The following is a 10,499-nucleotide window of genomic DNA, read 5'->3' on the forward strand; positions in this document are numbered from 1 at the left end:
CCCAGATCCATAAAAGTTTACATTCATCATCTTATGCTTCATTCTTCTTCCAAACGAACAAAAATTCTGTCTAGAGTTTACAAGAATCTGTTTAAAACATAAAATACAGATATTATTTAAGTAATGTTTTAACTGATTTTTTTCAAAAATTAAATATATATAAATTATAATATTAATTTATTTTAAATAAAAATTCTCATTGTTTCTGACCTACTCGTATACTCTTAGCTTTTCTTGCAACCAATTTATTTATTTGAATCATTTGTTTTATTTTTTTTAATTGTTGTTTTTTTCTTTCAGAAAGAATCACCGGTATACTCAGCAACTCATCTTTTTGGCAGGGATAATAAATTCACTAGTCAGGTTCATCTGGATCATAATTTAAAGGAACCACCTGATTGCTTGTCGCCACTTGCAGTATCATAGTATTTAATAATATTGTAATTGTAGTTCCAAGTCTGAGAGTCCATTTTCTTTTGAAAAAAATTGGTAGTCATGATTTCTTTTTCAATTGGTAGTTATGATTAAATCTGTGAGCAAAAGGGAAAAGAAATAATTCTTTAATCTTCTGCTTAAGATTTTTATTTTACAGTGACTGAGTTTCCCACTTTCCATTGGTACTTTACAACGACCAAGACTTGATATAACTATCAAAAGTAATCTTCTTCTAGGACTAATTAGTATCAACAACCAAACTTATAACTACTTAGACTATCATATCAACTTATATACAAGAGAATAAAATAAGACGTAGACCGGGTAATGTAATTACATTACAGTTAAGGGAGATATTATATATATAGTTAATTTATTAGTTGATCCAAACAGGATATAGTTAAATATGGTTTACAAAAATTGATTGGATACAAGAAATAGACTAATACTAAACTCGATTTGATCAGGTTTCACAAGAACCTTTAAAAATTAAAACAAACACTGGAGAGACGACCATCCCGAGCTATTGCTTCCGCCTTACCTAAAGTTTCTCCCATTTATCAGAAAAGGTGATCTTCTCATGAATCCCCTCAGTCAAAACAAAACTCAATTCTGACGATAATCTCAAATGACGTCGGAGAGTGAGACCCGAAGAAGTCCCCTGGCGGTTTTTGTTAGGATATATTACATAAAGTTAGCACAGTAAGAGGACTTCTATGAACGTTAAAGAAGGATATAGTTTAACACCCATATACAGTAGTCTCATGAACTAAGCCAGTATAGTATGCAAAATTGCAATGATATAATTTCATTGATGTGTGTGAAAATATATTACCGTTAAGTATCCGTACATTTAAGCTACTTATGATGCATAAAAGAGACTTATTTATTCAAAAAAAAAAAGAGACTTAAAATGTAGCTGGAGCATACACATTGTTTTCTGGATTATATATATATATATATATACATCCTTTAGTCTTTAAGCAAGAAGCATTTCACATTCTTGACGCTTTCCTTCAAAACGTTCTTCTCCCAAATCTCTCTTGACGATGCCCTTAACGATTCAGTAGCATCCAACCTCTGAATGTCCCAACCGCTGCTCCTTAGCATCATGATCCTCTCTATCTGCTTCTTGGCAAGCTGCCACGTGTTGTCTTTGATCTCATGCACTGCTTTCTCGTACGCCGCCTTTCTCGCCTGGTCCCACTCGCACACATTGTCGTTTCTCTCAGGCGGATAAACTCCGAAGTACCGGTCGAACTCCGGTACTCCTATAGACTTGTGAATCCCGGTTCGGACCGTTGACGGGGACTTTCTAGGATTGTAGAAGCTTGCGAGCTCCTCGAACATTCCCGATTCCATCATCTGGTCGACACGCTTTGAGAGGTAGTGGTACAGAACAGACACCGAGACATCCACCCAGAGGAAGCAGCAATCGTACCTTTTGATCAAAGCAAGATTTGGACAACGTTTTACATATTATCTAGGTAACATACTAACATGTGAGATTAATCACAATTTGAATAAGATTAAACATTTTGTATGTTTTCATAAAAATATTTATTAAATGCTAACGTAAATTTACATTTAAACAGAAGATTCTCCTTCCATTTGGGTTTTAACATTTATTGTAAATAAATACACAATGATTTAAGACGTTATAAGGCGATAATTCTATTTCTATACTTCTTTCGTTTTTAATATAAATCGTTTTAGAGAATTTTTTTTGTTCCAAATTATATGACGTTTTTGGTTTTCTATGTAAAATTTATTAGCATTCAATGTTGTATGACCAATAAAAATATATCTTCTATTTTTGTTATTGGTTAATTTGTGGTTAGATAAATAATTAATGATGTTTTTGTTTAGAAAATATAAAAAATTAATGATTTTCTTAATCTATGTGCATAACTTTAAGACGACTTATTTGTGTGTTTTATGTTGATTCCGTTTCACCGGTTTAGATTTGTAAATCAATGTCTATTGGGAAAGGGCGATAATACTATATATGAATATATCATACCTCAGCTCAGAAGAAATGGACGGCTTAGAAGAGAACGGATTGGTTTTGGGGTCAAAACGTTCTGCAAGGAGGGCATGTACGAAGGAGTTAGATCCTCCTGCTATTATCGGGAGCTTCCCACGAGAGGCTATCTCAGAGATAGACCGTGACGCCACAGAGCGGAACTCCGAGGCAGTTAGTTCGCTGTCATCTACAGGAAGCTCGCCGAGTAGATGGTGAGGGACTCCGCGCCGCTCAGGGATAGGGATTTGATTAGTGGCGATCTCCAGTCCGTTGTAGAATTGGATTTTGTCAGAGTTGATGATCTCGCCCGAGAAACGAGTTGCTAGGTCGACTGAGAGGCGTGACTTGCCTGTCCCCGTCGCTCCCAGTATGACAACCACTTTCTCCTTGCGTGATTGGTCCATGCAAACGGTCATGGGAACTATTGACTTTGGTCGTAGTACTCGAGGTCGCGTGTAAGTGGTCGGGACGAGGGAGCGAGAGACGAACGTTGAAGTAAGTCCTTGCATGTTTTCTGTAATCTACTAAGCTCTGTCTAAGATCTGCTTATGACTGACTCCATTAACTGTGGAAGGCTTTTATAGACTAAACAAAACAAAAGAATAATTCAAAAGTTGCAAGTTTATAATCAGTTATAATACTGGAAGATTTGTATGCTTTGAACTGGTATGTGTGGATTTGGATTCATATTGTTTTTGTAATCATTCATGCATCAATTTGATTTTGTTACCACAATTGCTTTTTAAAATTTTATGCCTTAATCGAACTAATGAGGTGGAGTTAATTACTGCTACGTCATCTTATTAAAATAGGCAAAGATCAGGTAGTACATTTTGCCGTTTTTTAATTTGGAAGATTTTCAACTTTTTGAATAAGTTTTTGATGTCTGAGAATACTCTTATATTGAATTTGATTATTTGTCATTTATAAACAGTTTTCATTTGACTGATTAAAATTTTGGTATCTGTAACGAATAATTATTTAAACTATTATTCGAGAAATAAATTTGTTTATTTCATCTTCTCTATAATTTTAGATTTAGTCATTAATTTTCATACAGTTTTAGTTACACTGATTAAAGTTTTGATATCTTTAATGAATAATTTATTATTTAATTGATTATAAATTATTATTAAAAATTATCTCAAAAATAAATAGAAAACATGTTAAAAAAACAAAAAAAATCCTATGTGTTTATCTACATCTTGCTTTTTTATTTTATTTTTATTTCTAAAGCTGCGTTTGCTGCTACCAGTCACACCATAAATCAAATCTACATTTCTACTTTTTTAGTCTTGATACTTGACTTGTCTTAAATGAGTAATGAATTTTTGGAATCGTACTTAACTTTTTAAAAACGGATACTTGTTATCACGAGTACTTATTCAAAAATATGTTACTTGCAAGTTATTTACCTTCTTCGAATACTTGCTATTTACAAATACTTATGAATTACTTGATATTTACAAATACTTATATCAAAGAAGATTATAAAAGTTTATTTTGTTTATTCGACTTGTAAAAACACGAGAGTTACTTCAAATAAAATATTTACACCTAATATAAAAAAGAAAAAAGAACAAAATACATATATTTTTGATATGAAAGTATTGTTTACTTCTTATAACAAAGGGATCGAAAAAACAAGTAACAAATATAATCAAGGCTGGTCGCTAATTTTTTTTGGATAGTTGTTATTTGCCTTGTGTTTGCAAGTAGCAAAATTTAACGACTTGATACATACATGCCTTGACAACAACAAATACTTGAAAAATCGATGGATTAAGGCAAGTAACGAGTATTTGTGCCCAATGCCACGTTGAATTTCATAAACTGTAATAAGATTTTATCACATAGCTAAGTTTGGACAGGGAGAAAACGAGCAAGTAAAAGCGAAATAAATGCTTCTATTACTGTGAAAACTCATTTAATATTTAAGCTTTGCCAAAGACATTCACTCCAGTAGAGAAATCAAGACAAAAATGTAATGAGATTCTCAGTCTTATTAGTGAGGAACTTCTCACTTTAGAGAGCTTTCTTGACCTCGAAAAAGTTGGAGCGTGCATTGTTAGCAGCATCAATGTCTTCTGCAGATGCCACAGCCACCGATACACCTTTGTCTCTAACCACATCTATTGCCTCTGCGAAATCCTTGAAGTCCTTCAAACTGTGGAACACAAACCAAAAAAAATGATTAAAACCAAATCAAAACTCTTAATTACACATTAATTGAGAATGTCTGTTACTTAACCTTGTTGTTAATATCTCCTCACGCTTTCTTTGCCGTTCTTCATCGGTTACTCCAAGTAAATGCCTCATCAAACTGGTCGAAAGAGATTTTAACATTTATATTTCACAATCCGTAATGATTCACACAAATAGCTGCCAAAAATAAACTCACTTACCTGCTATAACCTTTGGCATCAGGTAACTGGTATGAATCAACATCACCAATGGTTCCAATGATAGCTTTAGTGAGCGTCTCTTGATCCATATCAAGACCACGCAGGAAATCTCCAGTTCCATCATATATGTCAAGTGTCTTCAACAAGTTTGGATCACGGTACGATAAGAACGAGAACACTCCTGAAATAAAAAAACAAATATGTTGTTACGACTACTTTAAGATCCAACATTGTTGTTAGAACAAAAAGTAAAAGCAGTTTTTTTTTAATTTTATTTTTACCTGAATGCGAATCGAAATCACAGAAACCTCCATATGCACCACCACTTACACGAACACGATCCCATAACCAAGTAGTACTAATATGCTTTGAGATAACATATGCACTGCCATCAAGCTCATACCCTGTGCTGTATATGTTACCAGCTTTGCCAACATAGTTTACCTACAAAGAGAGAAGAGAGTATGAAAGCAAGTTCGAAAAAACTCTAAACACAAACATATTGGTACCTGGGTTGGTATCACAATGGCTTCGTTTCTCAGAGGAAGTCTACCATCCCAAGTGACGAGGCCACCGGATGGGTTTTCAGGGAGTAAATCTAGGAACTTCTCGAGAGATTTTTCGATGTTTGTGAGAGACTTGCCATCTGCAGTCATGTTAACTATGCAGCCATTCTTGGCGAGGAGAGATCTCCTGATCTCCTCAAGGGAAGATGATATCCCTTCCCAGTCTTCATCCACTTTCTTTTCAAGGGTGCGTAAGAATTCAAGATAGCTAACAACAGAGAGATTGAGAAAAAATCAATACTAAAAGCTCATTCTCTCAGTAAAGATCAACAATAAAAAGAGAAGAGGATATAAAACCTGAGACCACCCATCTGTTCAGACATCCATCCAGCAATGTTCAACATTGCATCCATCCTCGCCGCAGCAACTCCGTGGCCACTTCCTCTCAATCGGTTCTGCATTGAATGAGAAATGATGTTTACTATTTATTATCTACTTTCAAGTAAGAAAGAAATTTTTACTACTTTACCTCCATCCGTGCTATGCTTTGAGAGACAAACTGTTTAAACCGCGGCTGATCTGTGAACTGAACCTCTTGCAACAAGCAATTCATCTGCAGCAAGATAAAAGCAATGAATCTAAGTACCAACCAGTAATTTCGACAGAAAAATATAGATTAACATGGGACTTGCATATGAGTGTTGTTGACTAATGTCTATCGTTGGATCATGATTCTGATTCAAGAAAGGCATTTATAAATTCACAAAGTTCATCTATCACCCTATTGCTGCTATCCGTTCAATCTCAAGACTGCATTATATGATATCTGAGCAGACAAGAACCAGCTTTCCTGACAGAGTCGTTGTGTATCCATAATCCAGTACTCATAGTGAGGACAGGACATAGAAAAACAAAAACAGTACACCGCATGCAAAGAGATAAGTGAGGCAGCTTATGCATTTGGAAATAAGGAGAAATAAAGAGACAAGACTAATCTAAATTTAGCAACTGCACAAGGGGGTCATGCAACAGAAAGTAAAGGACGTGAAAAAGACAAAAAGTACCAGGTTAAACAGGTCTTCAGCACGTCCAGCCATCGATTTTCCACGTACAATAATTTTGCTGCACGGTTCATCCTTGCCCCTCACAGACGAGGTAAGGGGATAAACTGATATTCCTCCCGTTTTCCTTCCAATCATCTGATTAAGTTGCACAAAGCTCAAATCTTTTGTGCCCATCTCCATTAGTGATTGACTGTCAACAAAAATAACATAAAAAAATTCTATCAGATACAAAGCAAAACATTACCAAAGTACTTGAGAGAGTACATTCTATGCTTTAAAAAAAACTTTTGAGTATCAATCACAAGAAAGCTTAAATCATATACCAGAAAAGTGGTACAAGTGGAAGAAGCTCATGTTTCAGCGAACCCGTATCAAACACTACTTCAGCGTAGACAATATCATTTGTGAAAAGGTCATGCCTCAAAACCTTCACACCATTAATATCTCCAACCTATTATTATTCAAAACTTTCACATCAGTCAAAATTCAACAAAAAGCAAAAAAGGCTTAGCCAAACTGATTTTACCTCAGTGGGAACATAAGTAGGTTCTTTTGGGATGTCACTCAAGTTCAAACTCGGGACGCATCTTAGTGCTTCAGGAGGGTCAGGGGTCTCTTGTTTCAATCTCAGCTCCTCTGTCGCACGCGCTAGCTCTGCAAGATCTTCTTCTGTCATACCTGCTTTAACTTTTTCCAGGATGCTTTTCTCTTCCGCTTCCTCTTGAGAAGCTTTCTCAGGATCAGGCTGCCATAACTAAATGTTAGCACAAAAAAAAAACTAAAGAGAATTACTATTAGATAGCAATGAGAAACTCACCTGCATCTCTATGGTCACACGATGAGAGTTGTTCAAAATAAACTGCTCTATCACTGGGGAAAAGACAGCCTTGGAACCCTCCTCAGCTATCCTGGCTTTCAGGGCTTTCAATGGTTCTGTATACTTCAATGGCTCAAAAGGATCCATATCGTATATCCATTTCGCAATAGACTGAAGCATAAGTGATAAACCACGAGGGAACGATCCTGTATTGTTTTCCCTCAGAGAGAATTCAATAGTATTCATAGACGCCTCCACAGCCTCGTTTTCAAACCCTTCTTCTGCCAACTTCTGCAGCGTAGCGATGATCAGCTCTTCAACCTTTTGAACATTATCCTCAGACACACCTTTCATACCAACGCTGAACTGGGGCTGCAGAAGCTCGTCCGACATCCCACTACTGACGAGAGCTTCTCCCAAACCGCTCTCCAATAAGATTTTTCTTAGCGGCGAAGCAGGAGTTCCCAGCATGAGATGATCCAAGAACCCGAGTGCGAGCTGAGTCTCCAAGTCCAAGGGCTTCTCAGACAATAGCCAGTTGATGCACACCATGTTCTTCTTCTTAAGGTCACCGTCTCGACCAGCAGGATACTTCTCGACTATTCTGATAGGAGCAGAGAATAGCTTTTGAGGTTCGATCTTTGAAGTATCTCGAGATGGACTTGCTTCGAACATGTCCAAGTATTCTGCACGTATAAGAAAGGCAGAGAAGATCATTTAAGAGGAACTAGTTCTAATGAGATTAAAAGGAGATATAGATCTTTACCACTCAAGATATGAAGGCGTTGGAGTGGATCATCATCTCCATAGAACCAGATTCTGGCATTGCTTGGGTGATAATACTTACGGTGGAAGTCCTAAAATTTTTCCCATAAAGAAGAAATATAATGTAGAATATGCATCAGAAGTTATATACACATAAACATCATGCTACTCTAACAACTAGTATACTAATTTGATTTTTTTAACAAACCTTGAATTCCTCGAAGGTCAGCTTAGGGATATCTTTTGGATCACCTCCACTGTCAACACCATATGTATTATCTGGAGATATGGCCTAATCACAGTGAAAACAGCATTCATAAGAACCACTATAAAACCTTCAAAAAGTTTTACCCTTAAAAGAGATCTCCAGAAACTGTCAGTTACAGTAAACAGAACCCAAAACTTGCCTGTTGAGCAATTCTCCCTAAGATATTATCAGGCTGTGAATAGACACCTTTCATCTCATTAAAGACAACACCTGAAATGAAGCACCAACAGCGATGAGTGTGTATATGAAGTAGTAGATAAACAAAGAGATAACATCGTTACTAAGACAGAGTAGGTGAGAAAAATATCTAAAATGGCATCCTTTTTGTAAATAAAACCTTTGTAAGATATGTCTTCAGAGGGATCATTAAGCTCATAGTGCCATCCCTCTTGCTGAAAAGTGTGAACGTCATCCACACACTTGGGGAAGAAGACAGCATCCAAATATACATCCACAAGATTGTAAAAATCCTACAATACACAGTGATAAAACATGATCATACATAAACAAAAAAAAAAAGAAAGAAACTGAGCTCCTTATAGAGAACAAAAGAAGTAGTTTATACTTTACACACTGTACTACCTTTGTGTTTGTGGAAGCAACAGGGTAACAGGTCCTATCAGGATACGTGAATGCATTAAGAAAAGTATGCAAACTTCCCTTAAGCAGTTCAACAAATGGCTCTTTGAGAGGGTACTTTCTAGACCCACACAGAACGCTGTGTTCCAGTATGTGCGGAATGCCAGTTGAATCCTTCCTGCAAATTAACAACAAAACTATGATTAATAATCCCTAACTTAAGAGCACTTTGACAAGGGAAGGTGTACTCAAGTCACCTATATTAAAAAGAAAGGCACAAAATTTTGTGTAGGAAACTTACGGAGGAGTCCTTAGAACAATTCCAAACACCTTGTTCTCGTCCTCATTAGACACAGACATCACCTCGCAGCCAGTTTTCTTGTGTCTGAAGAGAGTCGCCTTTGATTTACACTCTGAGATAAACTCTTCAGAGACTTTCTCAAATCCAAGCTTCTCAGCCTCATCTTGGCCTACATCTGAGTGCCAACGAACACACAAAAAAAGATTAAAAGCATACACCTTTACTTTCACAAGTGAGACAAAACACAGAAGACAACTCCAAATGTTCTGTAAGGAAAGGGTTTAAGTGTTGAAATGAGCATAAAGGGAGAAACTTTACCAGGATAAGATGGTGCGGGTTGTGTGGCGACGGCGCGAACGGAGAGGCGAGAGAGCTGCCTATTGACACCGCGATCTGCGGCGGAGGGAACCCTCAGCCCACGGCGGAGGAAGACACGTCTTCCGGCGGATGGAGGAGAGGAAACACGGCGAAGGTTGCGACCGGGGACACGGAGAGCGCTGCTAGTAGACGGTGACAGAGACGAGTAAGAGAGACGGAACTGGCGAAAGAAGGGAGAGGCTGAGGTGAGAGAAGCGGAGCAAGAGACAGTTCGAAGCATGGCTACCGGAAAAAAAAAATTATTTCACCGGCGGAGACTGATACTGTCGGAGCTTAATAAAAAGGATATGCTCCTAGGAAAAAAGGTTATCATTTCTTGTAGAACACACCATTTTTTTACTTATAAAACTAATATTTTTAGAAAATAATTTAAATGTCATATTTTCGGATTCTTTTTAATTAACGACCAGAAAAAAGATCTGAAGACACAAAAGAAGTTCTGATTTGCAAGAAACGAAACGTGGTTCTCGTATTGACCAGAAAATATCTTAAATTTTTTCTTGGTGTTTCTTTTTTTTTTTTTGATCAACTGTGTTTCTTTTTTATACTTTATCTGATTAGTTCACAGAGTAAAATGAGATATATAACACTCACTATCTTGTTGATTTTCATAAATAATTATTGATCGAATTTAAAACCAAATCACAATTTATTCAGAATAACAAAAAAAAACTTTGGAGAAAAAGTTTATGAAAGTTATGGTTATTTAGTTTCAAAAAAAAAAAAAAGTTATGGTTATGGGCTGAAAGTTAAGCTTGTAAGAAGTTCATAAGGCCATGTCTAAGGACGACCCAATAGCGTGGATCAATCAAACTGAGAAATCGAGGCCCAGGAAGTAGCAGAACCAGTAGAGTTTTCAACTTGCACTAAATAATGTTTTGCATCCTCCCATATTTTTAAGCCTTCTCGTGTTCTGTAAAAAACAAGTAATAAATCTAGAAACCCATGAAACAGT

General features: G+C 36.4%; 2 protein-coding genes across 2 annotated transcripts; both read right to left on the reverse strand.

Moving 5' to 3' along the window:
• Window positions 1–1,407: 1,407 nt before the first annotated feature.
• On the reverse strand, window positions 1,408–3,015 carry LOC130506512 (adenylate isopentenyltransferase 8, chloroplastic-like). The gene is made up of 2 exons (XM_057001171.1): window positions 2,459–3,015; window positions 1,408–1,876 (listed from the first exon to the last, which is right to left on the reverse strand). The coding sequence occupies exons 1-2, from the start codon at window positions 2,968–2,970 to the stop codon at window positions 1,408–1,410; spliced, it is 981 nt and encodes a 326-aa protein (XP_056857151.1). The 5' UTR covers window positions 2,971–3,015.
• Window positions 3,016–4,348: 1,333 nt separating this feature from the next.
• On the reverse strand, window positions 4,349–9,863 carry LOC108837024 (presequence protease 1, chloroplastic/mitochondrial). Its single transcript, XM_057001172.1, has 18 exons — window positions 9,485–9,863; window positions 9,167–9,341; window positions 8,869–9,043; window positions 8,624–8,756; window positions 8,426–8,496; window positions 8,227–8,310; window positions 8,020–8,110; window positions 7,254–7,939; window positions 6,963–7,181; window positions 6,760–6,887; window positions 6,437–6,626; window positions 5,902–5,985; window positions 5,730–5,827; window positions 5,376–5,640; window positions 5,148–5,310; window positions 4,867–5,047; window positions 4,713–4,784; window positions 4,349–4,628 (listed from the first exon to the last, which is right to left on the reverse strand). The coding sequence occupies exons 1-18, from the start codon at window positions 9,762–9,764 to the stop codon at window positions 4,487–4,489; spliced, it is 3,237 nt and encodes a 1,078-aa protein (XP_056857152.1). The 5' UTR covers window positions 9,765–9,863; the 3' UTR covers window positions 4,349–4,486.
• Window positions 9,864–10,499: the final 636 nt, after the last annotated feature.

The sequence above is a fragment of the Raphanus sativus genome, unplaced genomic scaffold (genome assembly GCF_000801105.2).
Source record: "Raphanus sativus cultivar WK10039 unplaced genomic scaffold, ASM80110v3 Scaffold3329, whole genome shotgun sequence".
NCBI lineage: Eukaryota > Viridiplantae > Streptophyta > Magnoliopsida > Brassicales > Brassicaceae > Raphanus > Raphanus sativus.